This window comes from Schistocerca piceifrons, chromosome 3 (assembly GCF_021461385.2).
Source record: "Schistocerca piceifrons isolate TAMUIC-IGC-003096 chromosome 3, iqSchPice1.1, whole genome shotgun sequence".
NCBI classification, from domain to species: domain Eukaryota; kingdom Metazoa; phylum Arthropoda; class Insecta; order Orthoptera; family Acrididae; genus Schistocerca; species Schistocerca piceifrons.
In genome coordinates, this window is record NC_060140.1 from 308,897,297 (window position 1) to 308,920,646 (window position 23,350).

Genomic DNA, 23,350 nt, shown 5'->3' on the forward strand with positions numbered 1-23,350 from the left:
AAGACACTGTCCACTCTGTTCAACTGCTCTTCCAAGTTCTTTGCTGTCTCTGACAGAATTAAAATTTCATTTGCAAACCTCAAGGTTTTTATTTCTTCTCTCTGGACTTTTTAATTCCTACTCCAAATTTTTCTTTTGTCTCCTTTACTGCTTGCTCAGTATACAGATTTAATAATGTTGGGGATAGGCTACAACCCTGTCTCATTCCCTTCTCAACCGCTGCTTCCCTTTCATGCCCCTTGACTTGTCTAACTGCCACCCGGTTTCTGTACAATTTGTAAATTGCCTTTTGTCCCCTGTGTTTTACACCTGCCACCTTCAGAATTTGAAAGAGAGTATTCGAATCAACAATGTCAAAAGCATTCTCTAAGTCTACAAATACTATAAATGTAGGTTTGCCTTTCCTTAACCTGCCCTCTATGAGAAATCATAGGGTCAGTATTGCCTCGCGTGTTCCTACATTTCTCCAGAATCCAAACTGGTCTTCCCCGAGGACAGCTTCTACCTGTTTTTCCATTCTTCTGTAAAGAATTCATGTTAGTATTTTGTAACCATGACTATTAAACTGATAGTTCGGTAATTTCCACACCTGTCAGCACCTGCTCTCTTTGGAATTGGAACTACTATATTCTTCTTGAAGTTTGATGGAATTCTGCCTCTTGCTCACCAGATGGATGAGTTCTGACATGGCTGGCTCTACCAAGGCTATCAGTAGTCCCAATGGAATGCTGTCTACTCCCAGGGCCTTGTTTCAACTTAAGTCTTTCAGAGCTATGTCAAATTCTTCAAGCAGTGCCATATGTCCCACTCCATCTTCATCTACATACTCTTGTCCAGACCCTCTATACACTCCTTCCACCTTTCTGTTTCCCTTCTTTGTTTAGGACTGGTTTTCCATCTGAGCTCTTGATATTCATACAGCTGCTTCTCTTTTCTCCATAGGTCTCTTTAGTTTTCCTGTAGGTGGCATCTTTCTTACCCCTAATGATATATTTCTACATCCTTACATTTGTCCTCTAGCCAATCCTGCTTAGCCATTTTGTACTTCCTGTTATATCATTTTTTAAACATTTGTATTCTCTTTCACCTGCTTCATTTACTGCATTTTTATATTTTCTCCTTTCATCAGTTAAATTTAATATCTCTTGTGTTACCAATGGATTTCTACTAGCCCTTGTCTTTTGACCTACTTGATCCTGTGCTGCCTTCACTATTTCATCTCTCAAAGCTACTCATTCTTCTATACTGTATTCCTGTCCCTGTTAAATGTTCCCTAATGCTCCCTCTGAAATTTTCTACAACCTCTTGTTCTTTCAGTTTAACCAGGTCCCATCTCCTTAAATTTCTACATTTTTGCATTTTCTTCAGTCTGATCTAACCAATCATAACCAATAAATTGTGGTCAGCATCCACACCTGCCACTGGAAATGTTTTACAATTTAAAACCTAGTTCCAAAATCTCTGTCTTACCACTATATAATCAATCTGAAATCTTCTGGTGCCTATGAATAAATTATGTTCTGTGCAAAATTCTGCCAGGGGCTTATTCCTTTCCCCAGTCCATATTCACCTACTACTTTTCCTTTTCCTACTATCGAATTCCAGTCCCCATGACTATCAAATTTCCATCTCCCTTAACTATCTGAATAATTCTTTTTTTTTATCTCATCATACATTTCTTCAATCTCTTCATCATCTGTGGAACTAGTTGGCACATAAACTTGTACTACTGCGGTGGGTGTGGGCTTCATGTCTAAATTGGCTACAATAACGTGTTCACTGTACTGTCCATTGTAGCTTATCCGCTTTCCTATTTTTTTTATTCATTACTAAACCTACTCCAGCATTACCCCTAATTTATTTTGTATTTATAGCACTCTATTCGCCTGACCAAAAATCCTGTAACTCCTGCCACTGAATTTCACTAATTCCCATTACATCTAACTTTTATGTATCCATTTCCCTTTTTAAATTTTGTAACTTTCTTGACCGATTAAAGGATCTTACATTCCACACTCCTATCCACAGAATACCAATTTTGTTTGTTCTGATGATGACATCGCCTGAGTAGTCCCTGCCCGGAGATCCAAAGGGGGGACTATTTTACCTCCGGAATAATTTACCCAAGTGGATGCCATCATCATTTAACCATACAGTAGAGCCTCATGCCCTTGGGAAAAATTGCGGCTGTAGTTTCCTCTTGTTTTCAGCTGTTCGCAGTACCAGCACAGCAAGGCCGTTTTGGTTGATTGTTGTCTCTGCAACTACTGAAAAGGCTGCTGCCCCTCTTCAGGAACCACACGTTTGTCTGGCCTCTCAACAGATACCCCTCCATTATGGTTGCACCTACGTATGACTATCTGTATTGCTGAGGCACGCAAGCCTCCTCACCAACGGCAAGATCCATGGTTCATCGGATTACATACAAAACTAAAATATCAAGCAGGTTATTGTCTACTAATTCTCTGCATAAAGATAATAGAATATGGAATCTAATACACTCAGACATAAAATTCTGAAACAGCTTGACTTTTAAGATTTACAGACGAAGGAACTGTGTAAGAAATATAAATGCTAGAAGTTATGCAAATACAGTTTTCAATTTGCATGGCCAACAACCCTACTGTGTCTGTTCTTCTTTCAGTAAATAAGTGACATTATTCTTTCACACAAACTGTAAGACTCATTTTTACATTTTACATTGCAGGCAGACACAACTAAAGACACTTACAAATTAGCTTTTGGTCAAAGTCTTCATCAGAAAAGGGACGGACACACACACACACACACACACACACACACACAAACAAAAAGCAAGCACACCTCACGCACAAATGAACGCCATCTCAGGCAGCTTGGACTGGAACTGGAGAGGGCAGTCATGTGAGTATGAGCTGTGCTTGCTTGTATGAATGAATGAATGAATGAATGAATGAATGAATATGTAAGAGTCTCTTAGTTGTGCCTGTCTGCATCTCGACGTGTCATCTTTACAATAAGTAGCAAACTATCTTTTCATTGCCTTGTTGATATTCCAACCTGGAATTTCCACTGTTTCATTTTTATGTTTGACTGTAATGTGATATGCTATATACAGCATTAGGTACTACACTACTGAATAACATGAATCAAAGATTACCTAATGGTTTTGTCATTTGTAGTATGAGTAAGGCTACATTGGAGCTCATTAGTTTCAGGAATCCAGACTGTTACACAACATCCAAAAGCGACTGCCAACAAAGAGCTGTCAGTGGAGAAACTTACAGCTCCTGCTGGCAAATTCTGGTAAAAGCCAACACTCTCACAGATCCATGTCACTCCCTTACCTAGAATGAAACATAGAGAATAGAACTTAAAACCTTCAGTAGATGAATAAGCAAAAAGAGTACTGATTATTGACATACAAAATGAAAAATAGATGAAATGAAACATCACTTAACAGCACAACATATTACACAAGATGTGTGTGATCAATAACATAATCAAATTTATGCTGTTAGAAGTGTCTCTCTACAGGAAGTGTTAGTCTTCCAGATACCACGCACACATATAATTTCTAGTGTTGTTATTCATTATGGGACTACAATCGTTCCTGGAACAATTTCTTACACAGGTTCTTTGATCCTTTTTTATTACTCTCTTTCCTCTTGTTATTAGTAAAGACTTCAATAACTGTGGAGTACAAAACATACAATTAAGCTAATTTCTGGAAGTGAATATTCTGTATGTTTGGCATAGTGTAGTTTGGAATACATGAATATTTTCCTTTATTTTTCACTACACATTTCATTTCAGCTGCATAGCATCAACTGTGCAACCCATATAAACAGGTAATATATGTACAGGAATCACAGCAGAGTGTACTGCCCCCATTTGCACATATACCAAACAATTGAAATACAGTCAATAATCTATTGAAAGTATATGTACAGGCTGCTTCATAAATAATTGGTGTAAAAATTCAAAAAAGGGTGAATGACAACAATGAAAGATCAGCACTCTGCAAAGTAAAACTGAAATTGAAAGTTTGACAAATCAGACAAAACAAGGCATTTCTATCCCTAACTAAATTTCCAGGTCAAAGTAAACATACAGACAGAAAAAGGAAAGGACCTACCTAAATACAACACTATGTGAATTATTACACGTATCAGTAAAATGTAAAACAAATAAATAACATGCACAAAAGTTGGAATTGTTAGAAATGGATTTCTGGAGAACAGGTGGTGGACTGTCAGTATTATACATAATCCCAAATGAGCAGTGTTGGGAAAGTTACTTATTGAGAGAAACTTGGTTACAGATACAGTTACTTCCCAGGAAAAGTAACTAAATGGTTCAAATGGCTCTGAGCACTATGGGACTCAACTGCTGAGGTTATTAGTCCCCTAGAACTTAGAACTAGTTAAACCTAACTAACCTAAGGACATCACAAACATCCATGCCCGAGGCAGGATTCGAACCTGCGACCGTAGCGGTCTTGCGGTTCCAGACTGCAGCGCCTTTAACCGCACGGCCACTTCGGCCGGCGAAAAGTAACTAAATTAGACTTAAAGTTACTATACATCAAAACTAACTGTATCAGATCCAGCTATCAGTCACTCAGTAATTAAATATATTGTCTACAGCTTCTTCTATCTCAATGAATCTCAGATTAAGTAAAGTTGTTTTTCAAATTTTTCATCTCTTAATTTGCCTCTTATTGTCTTCAACACAATGCCCCCTGTACCAAAATCTCTCTCTACAGCTGCACCAGTTGGTATGCCTTTATTATGCAGTTTTCAAAAGAACTTGTGGAGCATGTGCATCAATGTCCAGTACATTGAATCTATTCTGATACAAGCAGTACCTGCGGTCTTATCACATGGTTTGAGATCTTCACTTTCAATTAGGCAACAATTAAAATTATTTGTCATCAATTGGCTTTTTTATGCATTACAGTGCCAGGTGACCCCTGGAAAGACATGAGTACCAGTGTCCCAGTATATTCTACTGAGATACACAGATGGCAGTTGTCATTTGTAGACAATGTATTCAATCAAGGACATGCAATGCAACATCTTAATGCTGTGCAAGTTGCAAGGGCAGTCTGATTCAAAAAAGGTAGATTTTGGTCATGTTGGTGCAAATTCCAATGCCTTTCCATGTGTCACCCATAGGTTGTGAACACATTTCAGGAGACAGGTCAGTACACAAGGTGAGATGGATAAAGTCGCCAGCGTATTACCATCTCACATGAAGCCTAATACCTGGCCATCTCTGCATTGCAGCTTGTACAGATACTGCCACAATACTGCAAGACGATCTCAGAAGGTCCACTGGAGTTGCTGTATCCGATCAGACTATAATGAACAGGTTATGAGACTGTAAGAACCTGATGTCCTGTTTGAGTACGCCTCTTGATATGACAACATCTTGGACCTCACCTTCAGTTCTCCCATTCCCATTACCACTGGTAACTTTGTCACTGGTGAAATGTATTATTCACAGACGAGTCCAGATGTTCTCTGACACAAGGAGATATCCATGTTCATGTGTGGTGACCCATAGTAAATGGTACCTGCCAAATATTGTTTAATAAATCGACAGGTTCCCAAGGTTAAATGATGTTGTGATAAGTCTTCACTGTTAACAGCCATACAGATCTTGTCATCATCCATGGTCGCCTTTCTGCCAGGCAGTACTTCGAACAGATCCTGTCATGGTGGCTGCTGCATACGATGGTGGCCCTGAATTCCTTCTAATGCCAGAGCCCATATGGCAGGCATCAGAAGCGATGTCTTGCAACGCTTGGAGATGGACGTAATGGAATGGGTGGCAGTGAGTCCTGACCTAAACCCCATCTTGCATATGTGGGACATGTTCAACATACGTGTTTGTGATCATCCTGTTCCATCACAGACTCTCCCAGAACTCTCACTGAAGAATGGGACTGGATACCATAGGGTGGTCTCCGTAGACCTACACAGAGCATATCACATTCATATAAGGCAGTGACAAACACTCATGGAGGGTATACAAGATACTGAAGCTCTCAAAGTCTGATGAAAAGCACCCATGATGACAGGATGAATGACTGTTCCACTTTGTTTTTGATAAGTGTTGGACATTTCGGTTCTTTTTATGTAAAAGATTGAGGCTGTAATGATGTTTTGTCATGTACTTAATTTGTGAAAGGCATAATTTGGTAACATACCCAGTCAATTATTGTCCAATAGAGTATGGCACATGCCCAAAGTCACGTTACTGCAATTCTTCTGAACATAACAAAGATTGTCTTGACTGCAGGAAACGTACTAATCATCTGTATATTTTTTGAAGAATCTAGTGAAAATTGTTCAAGTTCCTGTAAGTGTATTTTGTCTCTCAAAGCAGAAAAAATTCTTGCTCCTACTTCTCAAGAGCTGCTGCTTCTTACCTGAGAGTCTCCCTTACAGCTGTTGCTTGCAGAATGGTTTCCAGCACATGACCATTGGCTGCAAAGGCATGTGGTCTGAATTTTGGGTGGAAGCATGCAGACAGAAATAGGTATTTATTTTCAAATGTGCATTCAAGCCTCATTAGCAATCCCAGAAGAACTGCATCAAGCTTAGGCCTGCGCAGTGTCAGCTTAGTGAATACATTATTCAGCTTTTGTTTCCAAGCAGTTACGTTATGTTCACCTTGTAGTAATTTCAGAGCCTGTGCCAGTGGACTCATCACTTCACAAAATTCTCTCAGTAAAGTAACTTCTTCAGGGATTAGTCTTGCCAATGAACAGATATCCATGCAACTCTCAATATTTTCATTGGAACATTCCATCAATTTGTAGATCTGTTTGACAGTCTCATACAAGGGTTGGAACATAAATAGTGGCAACCTTTTATTCACAACCGATACAAAAGAGTTACATGTTTGCACCTGTAACTTTCCTTTAAAGTAGTCACCAGCATTATGTGGAACCCATTGCCAGCAACGTGGAAGATGTAGTATATCGTCAGCAGAGCCTGTTCTGGTGATGGTACGAATGGAACGGTCTAAAGTTATGGTGAATCTCGTGTACGATTATGATGATGTTGTATACAGCACAAGCTGTGGCTGCTCTGTTCGGTCGATGGGACTGGGAAGTACTGTACCATCCATCGTACACCTCGGACTGAAGTCCTTGTGACCTTGATTTGATTCCGAAGATGAAGAAACCACTTCATGGCATTCACTTCAGAACTGTTCCAGAGATTCGACAGGCAGTAGACAACTCCATTTGCATCATCAACAGAACAGGCTCTGCTAATGGTATACGCCTTCCAAATCGCTGGCAACGGGTTATACACAACGGTGGTGACTATTTTGAAGGACAGTAACAGGTGCAAACATGTAACTCTTTTGTATCAGTTGTGAATAAATAGTTGCCACTATTTAAGTTCCAAACCTTTTACATTGAATTCCATCTCATACTTACAGGTGTTAACAAACAGACACCACAAGTATCTTCGATATGGTCTACAACTTGTGTTGACTGAGTCTGTTTGTACCAAGGCTTGAAGCACTTTGCCCTGGAAATCTTTGAAACTCTTCTGAATTTTACGTTTTCAAGTGCATGTTCAGAATATTTCACGGCAATCAAATGCAATGTATGACTTACTCAACAGTAGTGAGGAGACAATAGTATATCTTTTTCAGCACTTTCACTTATACTTACTTATTCTAACATATGGAAGGCATTTATAAAGTCTAAATCATCATCAATTGCATTATTGTCTTCTTGTTCATCGGTAATATGATGCCTCTGGAAGAACCTGAAAGACTTGCAAAAGTTTGTACCATTGTCTGTCATGACGCTACGTACTTCATTTCGTATTTGATATTCCAACAAACTATCACTTATTTCCTTGGCTAGAGCATTGTAAATATGTCTTCCTTTCATATGGCTATGTGCCAACACTACAGTTTTTGTTTTCAGTGCAACTGGATCATGCCAGTGACCAGTTATTCCAACGAATCTTCTAAAACATGTTAACATAATGTAGTTGAAAAGTGAATCAATAGACCTTGAAAACACATCAAACATTTTTCTACATTTGTTTTAAGTGTTATGCACAAATGATAATAAATAGCAGATATACTGATGACCAAGTGATACATGGAAGAAAAAGATGTAAACAAAAATACCAGTAAGGCATGTTGTTAAGCTGAGCTGCAGAAAGGAGATGTGTCACCAGCAGCCACAGCAAACTCAAACATTTTCAGCAGTGTAATGCAGTTATTGTTGAAAAGATTTAATTTTGAAACAAATACTGCTTGTCCCCCCACCCTCCCTTCCGAGAATAACAGCCAGCATTAGGCTGTCTTTAGATTCTCATAACAAAACATGTTACATGTGATGAAAAAAGGAATGGTACTTTTGTTAAATGGTTACTGACAAAATTAACTTATTTACAGTTATAGTTACTTTGCATCAAAATCAAAGTTGTCTTAACAGAAGAAGAAAGAAATAGAAGAAGCAAGAGAATGAAGAGCTATTGGGAAGAAAGAAGATGTGCAAAATGAGCAACATGTTATCCTGAAGGGTCCTAACGAAGCAGAAGAAGAAGAAGTTACTTTTCAGAAATAATAACACCATAACTGACTGTTACATTTGAGAAGTAACAGTTTCTAGTAATGGCATTACAAGTAACACATTATTCCCTAACTCTGCAGATAAGAAATTACAAAGAAGGATGCAGTAGATACGAAAATGGTAGAGAAAACAGAAATGCGACAACACACTATTTGGCCAGATGAAACTCCTGTTTCCGAATGTTTTGCTACCACCTCCACACTCTGTGGAGCTTCCCCTTCTCTCTACTGCTATACATCTTTTCTCTTCCCCCAACACTTTGCCATAATGGCAACTCACCAAAGGTTAGTGTAAGTATGCTCTCTGAAGTTTTGTGTGTGTGTGTGTGTGTGTGTGTGTGTGTGTGTGTGTGTGTCTCAAGAGCAGATGTTGAAAAGCCAAAAGTTATTATCCGATCTTTCCGTGTCACTGTGTATTGGCATGATTCATCTAAAGTTGAGTTTGCCATCCTAGATTGTCCACTATGGTAAAGCAAATTTGGAAACAAAGCATAAATATTTCAAAAAAAGTATAATCTGCATACTGCAGATAACAACAAGGCCAGAAATATTATCAATATAAAGAAATTGTGAACCCAGCAATGTTTTGCATTTGCTAAATAAAAAAATATGTAGCCTCTATACATTCAAACGTTTATTAGGAGTATCGTGTAAAAATTTGAAGTAATTTAATCAGGATCTTTTTGAGATTTTTGGTAACAACATTAAAGAACAACTTTTCTTTATAAACGAGTAGCATAAATTAAAGTTTAACTTCCAGCCAACTGTATCATTAGAAACAGTGCACATAATCAGATTGGATAAGGATGAAGATTGAAGAATGAAGTCACATGTGTCCTTCTCAAAAGGAACGATCAAAGAAGTTGCCTTAGATGAAGTACTGGGACCACCGAAAACCTGAATCTGGATGATCAAACAGGGGTTTGAATCTCAAGTCTTCAGTAGCTGAGTGCAATACCAAACACTTTATTTAAAGCGTTAACTTAGTTGCTGATTTCACTGACACAAAAATGATGGCAACTAGTACATTAATTACAACAAACAGGTAGTGGCTGTAATTGAACCAAGACACCCTCCTTATGGTAACTGTTCTTTCCAATTAAGTCAGTAAATTGTATTTCATTTTCTAAGGATAACATGGCCATTATTGTTAAATTTGGAGAAGCCACTGTGCTGACATATTTGACAACACATGCTTTGAGGGGAAATTAAAATTTACACTGTAGCACAATCCATTTTTACTGACAAAAATAGATTTTTGTCTTTTGCTGTTTACAGTACTCCATCCTCTTTTGATAATGGAAATGATACATAAAAAGAAAAAAAATATACACAGACGTGAGTTAGTAATTCCTATCCACCACCTTTTATACACTAAAGTAATAGAAATTCTTCTGCAGAGCAGGAGGAGTTGTCAAGCAGAAACTTTCGCAGTTGTCATAAAATTTAACTTTGCAGTCTATCAGACATTTTATATCACTGGATAAGCGATCAAAAATTTTCAGTGGAACATTGTGCACCCCTTCTTGTGAAGAAGGGGTGGAGTAATGAATGTCATTTTTCCTTCTGGTATTGTAATTATGCCCCTCATTGTTCCATTTGAACTGCAGTGGATTATTAACAACAAACTTCATGAGGAAATAAATATACTGTGAGGCAGTAGTCAGAATGCCCAACTCCTTAAACAGATGTCTACAAGATGATCATGGGTGAGCACCACACAATATTCTTACAACACATTTTTGCACAATGAAGACTTTTTTCCTTAAAGGTGAGTTACCCCACAACAATATTCCATATGAAACGGTTGAATGAAAACATGCAAAATATGTCAGCTTACTGATTTGTCTCTCCCCAAGATTTGCAATGATTCTAAGAGCAAATGTGGCTGAATTAATTTGCTTTAGAAGTTCCAAAATGTGTTTATTCCAATTTAAATTCTCATCAATATGGACCCCTAAGAATTTGAAGTTTCCACCCTATTTATTATTTCCTCACCATGTGTTACATTTATCATTGGTATGATACCTCCAGATGTGCATAACTGAATATGTCATGCCTTTTTAAAATTGATGGTGAGACCATTTGCAGAAAACCAGTCAATGATACTTTTAGAAACTTTGTTTACCATTTGTTCTGTTTCTGTATGTATGCTTGGATTAATTACAGTACTACTGTCACATGCAAAATGAACTAATTCTGTTTATCGTATACTTGACAGAAGAACATTTACATACCAGGCGTCCAGATGCAAACTGTTGTAAATCCACTTTTTCTCGAAAATGAGTTGGTGCCATCATTTTGTTCTCTGTGCTGCCATCTATTGATTACACTCTTAAAACATGAACAAAACACCTTTTTTTTCTGCCCTAAAATGTGCCTCGAAAACCGTCTGCAGATGCAAAACTCTGTCTTTCCACTTCTGGTTGCAAAGCAAAACTGAGTGAATCCATTGTATGATAAAGAAGCAGAACTTGGTGTATCCTTAGCATGCACCATTATTAAAAAGGTTTGAAGATGCAAAACTCGCTTTGTACACATTATGTATTTTGTGGGAATAATACAGCCTTCCCAGCTTACTACTACAAAAACTTTACTTCTGAGCCAGTGGGTGGCAATTTGTCAAGTTGTACCTACTGCAAACTAATGTGAAACAAAAAACAGCAGCACATCAACTGTTACCTAGCCATATTGACGCGTTTTTCTAGCTTGGCTTGTTTGTGAGTGCATGGAGAGTGTTTGTGATATTTTTGATGGATAAAATACAAAGAGTGCTTTATCATTCCCTCCATAATCAAGGATGTTACTGATGGAAGACTTGTACAATCAGTTCCAAAAGGAAAAGGCTGTAAAAAATCGGCAATCCTTCTGACCGGAAGAGGAACAAAGCAAAATGCATGAGGAAAGATTTACTCCTCAACCCTAGTATTTTGTGCTACTTCACTGCATGAAAATAATAAGAACTTCATTACCAATATTTCTGTAAACAGTAAGTTACACTGTGATGCTTTAGGTTTATGTTAATATAAATTACGCTCATTTCAAATGGCTGTAGTCAGGAACGATTTCCTTGAATGAACAGTGCATTATTGATTTTATAATCATTTGTTTAGGAAACGTAGTGCAGTAAATGATTTTTTTTAGTACATTATCCTAACTTTCTCCTTATTAGTACTGTTCTTTGGTATATATTCTGCAAGTGGGTTTCCAGTTAATCCCCAGTGCAAGCATGCACCTTCATCAGTATATCAGTGTGCAAGAGTACCAATGCAGAATATAAGGAGATCACATCAGGCCTTTTATAAAGTTGGAGACAAAATTAAACAGGACCAGTTTGTAATTATACACACATCAGTCGAATATCCAAGGAGGTGTCGGATTGGAGCAGCAGATTCTTGGAAAAACATAAATACTTCAATCTGATTCTATTTGCCCCATCTGAAAGTGGTAAATCAAACTCAGCAATTGTGTGTGTGCCAAAAGATGTTTACTAGCGTTCTTGGCATATCAACAGTGAGAATACAAAGAGTCTATAGACGGTACTTACAGACAGGAGAAGCTCCAATTGAAAGATGAGGAGGAGACCAAATGGCAAATATTTATCAAGGAAAACAGGATGCGGTTAAGGAGTTTATTGAGAAGCTGAAACCAGTGCAATCACACTACTGCTGTGGGGAAAAAAAGAAAAGAACATCAGCAGACTCTTCACTTCCGGTGAATTATCGATTGCAAAGCTTTGGAAAATGTTTAATGCGGATCCAGAGAATACTGTGGATAAAGTTACGTAAGAGTTTTTCAGATCTTTTTTTTGTATCTGATTATAATATCAATATAATGGAAGGAAACATTCCACGTGGGAAAAATTATATATAAAAACAAAGATGAGGTGACTTACCGAACAAAAGCGCTGGCAGGGCGATAGACACACAAACAAACACAAACATACACACAAAATTCAAGTTTTCGCAACAAACTGTTGCCTCATCAGGAAAGAGGGAAGACGAAAGGAAGTGGGTTTTAAGGGAGAGGGTAAGGAGTCATTCCAATCCCGGGAGCGGAAAGACTTACCTTAGGGGGAAAAAAGGACAGGTATACACTCGCACACACGCACATATCCATCCACACATACAGACACAAGCAGACATATTTAAAGACGAAGAGTTTGGGCAGAGATGAGACATCTCTGCCCAAACTCTTTGTCTTTAAATATGTCTGCTTGTGTCTGTATGTGTGGATGGATATGTGCGTGTGTGCGAGTGTATACCTGTCCTTTTTTCCCCCTAAGGTAAGTCTTTCCGCTCCCGGGATTGGAATGACTCCTTACCCTCTCCCTTAAAACCCACTTCCTTTCGTCTTCCCCTCTCCTTCCCTCTTTCCTGATGAGGCAACAGTTTGTTGCGAAAGCTTGAATTTTGTGTGTATGTTTGTGTTTGTTTGTGTGTCTATCGCCCTGCCAGCGCTTTTGTTCGGTAAGTCACCTCATCTTTGTTTTTATATATGATTATAATATCAGCTTCGCTTCCCCAGCAACCGACTGTTGCTCAGTGTGCATCAGTTTAGAACAACAAATGAAGCCATTAACCCGAACAACTGGAGATGAGGTGAAGAAACAACACACCTTGCTTTACACAAAGCTAAGGCAAATGCTTTTTATGATATACTGAAAGTTGAGGACAACGGTGAAATAACCCTGACATTTGACTGCCAGAAAAACCTTCCACTGCCTAAACTGCAAGATCAAAGTGCTTATTATACATGTCAAATGTACGCATACAATTTTACAATCTGTCAAGGACCATCTCGTTCATGGCAAAACAAGGAGAACACTTTTATATACATATGGAAAGAAAAAGACTTTGTAAAGGGATCCAACGAAATTGAACCTTGTGTACATCAGAGGTTAACATCTACAGGCCTAACTGACATCCATACCATCCATCTGATTTCAGACAGTTGTGGAGGGCAAAACAAAAAACCAGACGATGTTGGGTATGCTGTGCTATTGGCTAACACAAGAAGCTCCTGTCAACATGACACGAGTTAAGATATTCTATCCAATGGTTGGACATTTGTTTCTACCACCCGACAGAATTATTGGTGAAATAGAAAAGGTTCTCAGGTCTAAAGTCAAAATTATCGAGTGATTACAATAAAGTGTTTGAGGATCACGGAATAGTTTTGCAATTAGGAGTAGATGTCAACAATCTGTGTTGGAAGGATTCAGTTGCTGATGTCATTAAGCTAAGCCACCTAGTCAATGGCACTTCAGATTTGCCCCCGTAAAATGGGTTGTGATCACCAGAACTAAACAAAGAAGCGCACTAGTAAGAGGTGAAGTGTCTTATAGAATGGATGCTGGTGAAGGAAGAGGGATATGCAGACGAGGCAAAGCCTACTCATCCATGGAGCCAAACGTTATCAGAATTGGAAGAGCCTTAAAGGAAGCTAAAGTGAGGGATATTGATTTCCTTCTCAATAAGCACTTCGGGCAAATTTGGGAAGAAAACGAAAATCTTGCTTTCTACAAGAATGTAATCCATTGTCAGATGGCTGGGAACAATGCAGATGAAGGTTCAGACTTTGAAATTCATCCAGAGGACAATGAGTTGCCAGTGTAATTTAGAGGGGACGGGTCAGGACTTGAAAGCTTATGACATATTAACTACTTTCAAACTATTGTTTAATGTAACATACTTTGTATTAACTACTTTCAAACTATTGTTTAATGTCACATACATTGTAATCACATTCAGTTTTAGTCATTAAATCTTTTGTAACAGTATTAAGGTGTCTTTTTTTAGTTAACGATAATATATGCACATCTATATCTACAGAAGCATAACTCTGTAGATCCCTGGGAACAGAGGCAAAACTCGGTGAATCCAAATTATTTTAGGTAATAACTAGCAAAATAAAAGCTGAATGTTTCAGGGATTGTCAAAAATATACTCCTTAATTAAGCATAAATCTATGATGAAAAGGAATTTCAAATATCTGCCATATGAAGTAAGTAAGAAGTTTTTGCGTTTCCTGAAAAAAATGTTATAGTGCACTCACTGCATTTGGCTTCTGGACGCCTCATATATGAGGAACAGTAGTGGACCTATGACTGAACCTTAGGGAACCCCACGTGATTTCTCCCCAGTCAGAATTATGTCTCTGTGCTACATTTCTTGAATTATTAAGTACAACTTTTTGCATTCTTTTGGTTAGATATGAAATTATTAATTGGTTGGATATACCATCAATCCTACAAAATGTCTATTTATCTAGGAGAATACTATGATCCACATAGTCAAATGCCTTGGAATGGTCGCAGAAAATACCAACTGGCGCTATTTTATTATTTAATGCTTGCAAAATCTGGTAAGCGTACATGTATATGGCATTATCAGTAGAGCAACCCTTCTGAAACCCAAACTGCGATTAGCTAAGGATACTATTATTGCTACGGTGAGATTCTCTTCTAGAATACATCACCTTCTCAAAAAGTTTGGGAATGATGTCAGAAGTGAAACAGATCAGTAGTTACTGACATCTCTCTTATCTTTAACAAAGGCATATTTCTCTGGTCCCTCTTCTCTTCAACCCCTCCCCCCCCCCCCTGCCCCCACACAACCAACCAACCAAATACATATTTCATATAGGACTGGAGTTATTACATCGGAACAAATTTTTAGTACTCTATTGCAAACACCACCAAAGCCAGATGAGCTTTTATTTTTTAGAGAAAGTGTAATTTTCTTAATTTCAGAAGGAGAAGTTGATGATACATTCATATGAAATAATTTTATGTAAGTTACATTTTCAACACAATGCCATGATTTTGCTATTGAACTGTTTGCCTCTATGCAATCCACTATATTTAAGAAATGATTATTAAATGCATTTGCTGCCTCTCTAGTTTCACTAAATTCAATTTAGCCTTAAGTCTGTTGCTGGAAGTGCCAATTTCTTACAATACATGCACGTTCTCTGATTTTTTAATAACCTTTCTTAGTAATTTTGAGTAGATTTTGTAGTGTGCAACTAATGCAGGATCCCTTGCTGTTCTTAACAAAAGATATATTTCCCTTTCCTTTCACAAAATATTTTAATCCCTCAAGTGATCTATGGTTTTTTACATGCCTGTTTAGTGTCCTCTCTGATTAGCTTATGCGGAAAGCTGTTTTCAAATAATGATACGAATTTACCACAGAATAGATTAAATTTTATGTTAGATTTGTTTCATTGTAAATTACATCCCATGTCATGTCCTGTAAACTGTTCTTAAAAACATTTATCCTGGAGACATTAACTATTCTAACTGAGCTCCACCGAGGAGTGTCCACAATGTAAGGTGCTATGTTATTTACCCTAACTAACTGTGCATCATGACCAGAGAGAGCATTTGTTACTCAGTAAACTGTTATTTTCTTGCCTTGAGCTTCATCAATGGATCATCATCAATTATAGTGAGAGAGATGCATTTGCACTTCTCAAACAGCATGGGACCAATACAAATTAACAGAAGATGACAAAAAAGGCTTTCAGAACCAAGATTTCAACCAGAAAGAAGACAACAAATTTGGAGGAAACGTTAATAATAGCATATTAGATAGGAAATTAATAGATTTGAAGTGAAAGGCACCAAAATCATAGGAAAATTAATGGTGATTCCAGACATGGATGAGACTTGAAACTCTGAAGACTGGAATTGAGAGAGATAGGGGAGGGTGAAGGGGGTATGAGTGGGCATGAAAGGGGGGGGGGGGGGGGGAGGGAGAAGGCTGACGAGTCAGATGTATGGAAGTAGAAGCAGAGATCGGGGAAACTGAAGCAGTGGTAGGAAACACACAAGCAAAGACAGAAACAGAAAATATGGAAAAAAAAACAAGAAATGTGAAAAAAGGAATGAAAGGAAATAGGAATTGCAGAAGATACTACAAGAGAGATTGGTGGCAGTTGAGATCAGGTGAGAGACATGATCCAAGCAATTACTGTAGATCACCTAGAAACTTATCTCATAATGGTGGTAGGAAGAAGAATCAAAATTACTCATCATCAATCATTAAAGTCGATTAAATTTTTAATCACATCATCCTCTGAAATAAGGAATATCTTTTTCACTCACTTTCCCTCCCCTTAAAAGTTTATATTCTGACACAAACTCAACCCATGTAAGATCCTTGCTCACTCCTAAGCCATTCCAGTAAAGAACCACTAAACATGACAGTGAGTTGGTGCTTCAGACACAATCACCCTCATGCCTTTTCACTGCCTGTGCAATCAAACATCCAGTTCACATAGTGAAGTGATAGATCATATTCACTCTCTGTTAAAATAAATTTTAGTCATAATATTAACATATCTTTTATTTCTCAAGTTTATAAAGAATCATTTATTAATATATGTTTTCTCTCTCATTTATGTTAAAGGCAAATGGAAGTAGCAACCCAATTTCCTATGTAACTGGTGGAAGCTGAAACTGCTATGATGTTCCCAGCAGTACCCATGTGGCGTAATGAGCCTCTGGAGAATCCATGGTGAAAGACAGCTGTCTACCAAATGCCAAATGCTTCAGTCAAAGAACTTTTAATTTTAAGCGAAAAATCAAACAATGGAAATTCCAGGTTGGAATATCAACAATATTAGGAAAAGAATAGATCGCTGGTCGCTGTAAAAGATGACACGTTGAGTTGCAGACACACACAATGAAAAGACTGTAATACATTTAGCTTTTGGCCAAAGCCTTCTTCAGAAAAGAAAATACTTATACACGTAACACATGCAATCACATCTCCCACACATGCCTGCCATCTCCAGCAGCTCAGACTGGAACATATTCTTATCTGAGCTGCCAGAGATGCCAACCATGTGTGCATGTCATGTGCTTGCTTGTCTGAATGAGTGTGCATGTGTTTTCTATACTGAAGAAGGCTTTGAATACAAGCTAAGTGTATAACAGTCTTATCATTGTGCCAGTCAACAACTCTATGTATCATCTTTAGCTGAGTAGCAATCTACTCTTTCCTAATACTGTTAATATTAAGTGTTGTGTTGTCAAATACCAAAACTCAAAGCAAGAGGTCAACCACTGCAAAGATGCTGCAAGCCAGTGCAGCATCTATGGCGGGGCCAATCCAAGCATGCCTCAGGCCATAACCCTTGGAGTTACCAGGTGCCACCGCCCCACAGCCTTGAGATAAGAACGGCCACTGCAGACAAGCAATTCTAGTATACCAGCAATCGCCTTGCTATCATTGTGTATCCGATACTACGGTGCGCCTCAAGTGTTTATATTTAGTTAGTGTTGTCCAGTCAGCTTACAGCACTGCTGTCGGGCTGGCGAGTGGAATAGTTCTTGTTGTACAACAAGCCTACACATTTAACAGTGTTTACTGGACAACTGTATAATATAGGACTGTCTTCAAAGTTTATTGACTCTGAACAGTGTACCTATTCATACGAAACATTGGGGTGGACTTGTCACACCAGCATTGCCTCACATCACAGATGCTATTTGGCTGCTTCATACTTTAAACAATTCAATCACCAAGTATCAAACAACCAAGCACTCTCACATCTGTGACAATCAATGAAAAATAAGTTGTTCCTTAATTAACAAAATGTTTGTGTTTTACCTGAGTTAACTGTGTACTGATATCTTTCCTTAGACTGTAAACGACATTAAGTGCACCAGTGTATTACGAAAAATCTCTGTAAGTTAGTGCTTATGATTGGGATTGTTGAATATTTACAGAAGGAGGGGGGAGGGGGGAGAGAGAGAAAGAAGGGGAGAGAGAGAAAGAAGGGAGAGGGAGGGAGAGAGAGAGAGAGAGAGAGAGAGAGAGAGAGAGAGAGAGAGAGAGAGAGAGAGAGAGAGATATGGAACAAAAGTGGTACTCTCAGCAACTCTGATACTTTGATGAGGACTGCATCAGTCTGTATTTGCCTCTATCTCAGCTCAGGTCTGTCGTTCGTCCATTACCAAACTGACTGTCAATTTGATTACTCAAGTATAGCCAAACATAGCAGTAACATACTTTTTGGGCACAATCTTCAGTAAAAAATTACATCCTGTGTGTGATGAATGGTAATTATGCCAGTATTTTGTTACAAATACAGTCAAATGTGACAAAAAGTACATACATCACAGCAGTATAAGTCCGCTTTGATATTCCCAGAATTAACATTTTTCACTGTTTAGAACATTTTTTATAGGTCCCTTTGAAAACTCTACACTGAGAATGGTAAATTCCCCATGCTTTTGTGTTATCATAATTATAAATTTCCTGATATTTAGATGTAATGAAACAGTGTTATTGTTGGCTTTCTAGTAGTGTTTACAAACATTACACAATAAACTGACTCGAGTTCTAGGCTCCACAGTTCCGAATCAGTAGAAGTCATTAAAAGTTGGAACAATTTGCACCGCTAGTGCTTTGTCTCCTAAAAATGCCAACCCAACAATAACAATGCTTAGAATACTGTTGATGGTGCACGAGTTATCGACTTCAAAAATTTGAACTACATGGGAATTGTTGGCAAATATTTCATTAAAAAAAGTATTCACTCTGATTTGCAGGGAAATATAACCCAGTGACGTATGGTATACAGATTTTCAGAACATGTTGCAATTTCTGAAATGCTGGTTACATTGGGAAACAATAGCGAAGCCTAAACAATTCAAATACAGTCATAACCGCCACACATTTTTGGCACTTTTTTTTTAATACGTCCCAATTTCTGAGGTCTTTTTTAGTGTGGAACCTGACAGCCCAGTTAAAACTTAACTATTCATTTCACTCGTTATCATGTCCTACAGAATCATACAAGGGGTAATCAAAAAGTTTCTGTTCGAAGGCTGATATGCCAAACGGGCAAAACCGCCATAAGCTTTGAGGCCAGTCATCCCACTGAGCCAAGTTGAACATAGCCATTTGGTAAAACACCACATCCTACAGCATAAAGAAGTCCGTAACTGCCAGCTACAAATCCTCATCCAATTGGAATTGTCAATCCTCCACATCCTTTCTTAAGGGGGCCAAAGGTATGATAATCGCATGGGACTACAGTGCAGGTGCTCAAGTGTCTCCCACTTGAGTTAGCATAACTTCTGCATTACGACATTTGCAATATGGGGACGTGCATTATCATAAAGCAGCAGCATGTTGCACCATTCTGGAATGGTCGTTTTTGACAGACATGCTGCCCCCATACATACTCATCATCTTCTGATGGATGTCTAATGGTGTTTGTAATTCGGCACCCAGGAAGAGAATAACAGCATGTTGTCCTGCATGGATACATTTGGTAATAATGTTGCCATAGTTCACATTTCGACAGTTACCGCGTATGTCAGAAATACACAATTGCCACACTTATCCTTTCCCTACATATCAGTGCTTATACACCCGTATCAGTCATGCTACATTGCATATACGCTACATAAACTTTTTAATGACCCCTTGTATTTCATTATGCCAGAGCATCCACATATCTATGTACACATGTATATTTAACTTCATGATGATGTTTGCAGAATATATTCTGTCACTGTGTCTGCCACCTTATCTAATCCACCAACATCACGTATTGTCAGCTGCTATTTTGTATTTTACATACACTACTGTTCAGAAGAAGTGAAAACCAAGACCAAGAGATGTGATCACACTGAAATTCATTCCACTGGTTAGGGACATGACACTAAACAAATGATTAGCATTACAGACCTGTACATGAACTGTGACTAAAAATTCAGTACAGGTGTAGTGCCACCATGTGCTGCAATCGCAGTCACTAGAGGTTGTGGTATGGAATCAAACAGCGCCTGAATTTGCTGATGAGGAATACTCTGCCACATGGTTTGCAGGCACGTCCACAAAGCATCAACTGTCCCTGCAGGAGGACCTGAATGAACAAGATGATGACCAACTACAGCCCAGACATGTTCAATGGACATTATGTCAGGTGAACAAGCATGTCAGGGAAGCAGTGATACCCATCATTCTTTGAAAAAGGCTAAGGCTTGAACACTGCTCATCATGTGCGGCAGGGTGTTATTCTGCTGAAATGTGGCATGTGGAACGGCCTGCAGGAGGGGCAGTGCCTTGGGCTGTAAAACCTCCCTGATGTAAAGGTAGCTGTTCACATTGCCCTCAAGATGTAGGAGGAGAGATGGCGAGTGATAGGGACTTGCACCTCAAATCATCACAGATTGCCCTCAAGATGCAGGAGGCAAGATTGTGAGTTACAGGCAATGGTACCTCAAATAATCACTCTTGTCATTTGTCCACTATGCCACTCAGCAATACAGTCTACCCAACTGTGTTCAGCATGGCAGTGTTGAACATGTATGTTTCCATAACTATAAGACAAGTTGAAGTGGGACTCGTCCGAAGACACTACATTTTTCCACTCAGTAGGTAAGTGTCGGTGTTCATATGCCCATTGCAGTGTTTGACACTGGTGTGTTCTGGTCACTTGAAGAAGAAGCAACGGCAGCCAGCCCGCAGAAGAAAGCATCAAATCGTTGACACAGGCTTGCCCGCACCTGCTGTGGTGCTCCAACTTCACACCAACACTATGGACAAAGCTGTTCTGACCGTTACGGCCAAGCAGACAAGATGGTGGTAATCTCGCACTATGGTCACACTGCGTTATCCAGTACCTTGTCAGTGCTGTGTATGGCCTTCTTCCCTCCACTGGGTCCACATACATCTCACTGGTGAAACAGCGTGCCTTTGCAAGCTGCAATGTCATGAAATGACAGACCCACCTCCTGCAGATCAATCATTCTGCCCCGTTCAAACACACTCTCCTGCCGATATTCCACCCTGTGTTGTCAGTGAGGCATAGTGGCACTTGATTATACTTTTTCATTTCATATGATGGTTCCACACTGACTAAGCACTGTGTAACATTGACCTGTCCAGTCACACAAAATAGGGTGCTGTTGGGCTTACCTGCATGCCACTCCCTGCCTTTTATGTAACTTGTTATGATTCTGCTGTTCTACACTTGCTCTAATCATGGTATGCTGCAGACCACTGCTTCTGAGTGTTTCACTTTTTACAAACAGTAGTGAATTTTCTTATAAAAAATATTTTTAGCATCCGATGCAGCAAGTTTTATGATTTAAAGTTAGGTATACTTCTTGACAACTGTTTGATGTTACATACTGTCTGAAACATATGTCCAGGTCTTGTAAACACTTCCAGACTTCTGCTAAATTTTTAATGAAGACATCACCATCGACAAGAAGAAACTGAAAAGAACTATAATTCTGCATTTTTCTTCAAAAAGTATGAATTACCAAGGTATTCACGAAATGTAAAACTTGTGTAAGTGCTTCAAAAACAGTCTTCCACTATTTACATTTTCGTACAATTTACAACATTTTTTGAAGTCCCATGAAAAGCATAAAAGCAAGGTTTCTCTCTATTTGCAATGAACGTGTCTGTGCAAATGGGTTGCAACATGAAAAGTAATTCTTCCTTTGCCTGTTATTAACACTGTTAATAAATACTGGTGTTACCCAACGCTTGATAATATATGTGGACTGAATTATTTTGGTGAGCCTTGCCACTTAATTATTTTTTCCTTTTTAAGAAACTTAAAATATTTTCGTAGAACAAAACATTCGAATGACAGTGTCAGTTGTCTGTTACTACTGGAAGCATTAAGGAGCACACCAGTTTAAACAGGCAATGTTAAGCTGGATTGTTCGAAAGGACAAGTGCGATAAACATTTGCTGTTGCTAAGCTACTGGAATGTTGTCACTAATTTTGGGCATTACCGCCTGAGACACAGCTCCATTGCAACAGTATGTGAGGCAAGGAGGCACACGCAGAGGCACTGGTACGTAACTTCATAATTTCAAAAGCGAACCTATTTGTACACCATAAGGTGGGAGGGCTGAGCCACACCATTGTGGTGACATTGCAGAAAGGCATTGCAACTACAAACCGGCCTGCAGAGTATTTTCACACCAATGCGACACAAAGGTGTTGATCCATATATGACTGGAAGCTATGTATTGACACAACAAGTGTGCCATTAATCATAATAAATACCCCTGATTATAGCAGCATCCCCTATGACATCGGATCCATGCAAGTCTCCCTCATGTTATGGGCCACCCAGCAGCCGATTTTGGTCTGGGTATCCACTTTCACTATACCAATACAGGTTTCTAAGGCCACACCTATGGACGAGCCATTCCCAGGATCCACAGTAGCAACCAAATTCCTGTTTTGGAGGGCAGTGGTTTGCAGCCAGGGCAGTACTGCCACCATCCATCTGCACAAGGACGAGCTTCTAACCTGGTAGTGGTGGACGCTTATGAGAATTCAGCAGACATTTGTGTCATCAGCACTACTCACTCAGGGCCACATGGTGCTAAGTCAGGCACATGCTGCCGAGTGGGGTAAACAGTGTCGAAAAGCAGGACACAGAAGTCAAATGGGCAACCCGCCACCGTGACCTTTTCACATCAATGGCACCTCTGGTAGACCAAGCACTTGCCAAAGGCATATCCGGAGGTGTTGCCGCACTTTAACGTTGTAGCTCAAGATTGAATAAGAGATGTTATATCTTTCAGCATAATTTTTCTACCCAACCCTGGTCAGCACCATCACCTCCACAACCCACTGCTCCGCCATCTCTAACCGTAGTGCCACTACTCACTTTGGACCACTAAAACTATTAATATGTGCTTGACATTCAGTTGCACATTACGCAAGTCTGTCTCAATGAGATTTGTTACTTCTG

General features: G+C 38.9%; 1 protein-coding gene across 1 annotated transcript in view; it reads right to left on the reverse strand.

Moving 5' to 3' along the window:
* Window positions 1-23,350, reverse strand: part of LOC124790035 (WD repeat-containing protein 75) — a 199,549-nt gene that overhangs the window by 128,390 nt on the left and 47,809 nt on the right. The window contains 1 exon segment of the mRNA XM_047257591.1: window positions 3,140-3,326. Coding sequence (XP_047113547.1) covers window positions 3,140-3,326 — 187 coding nt within the window.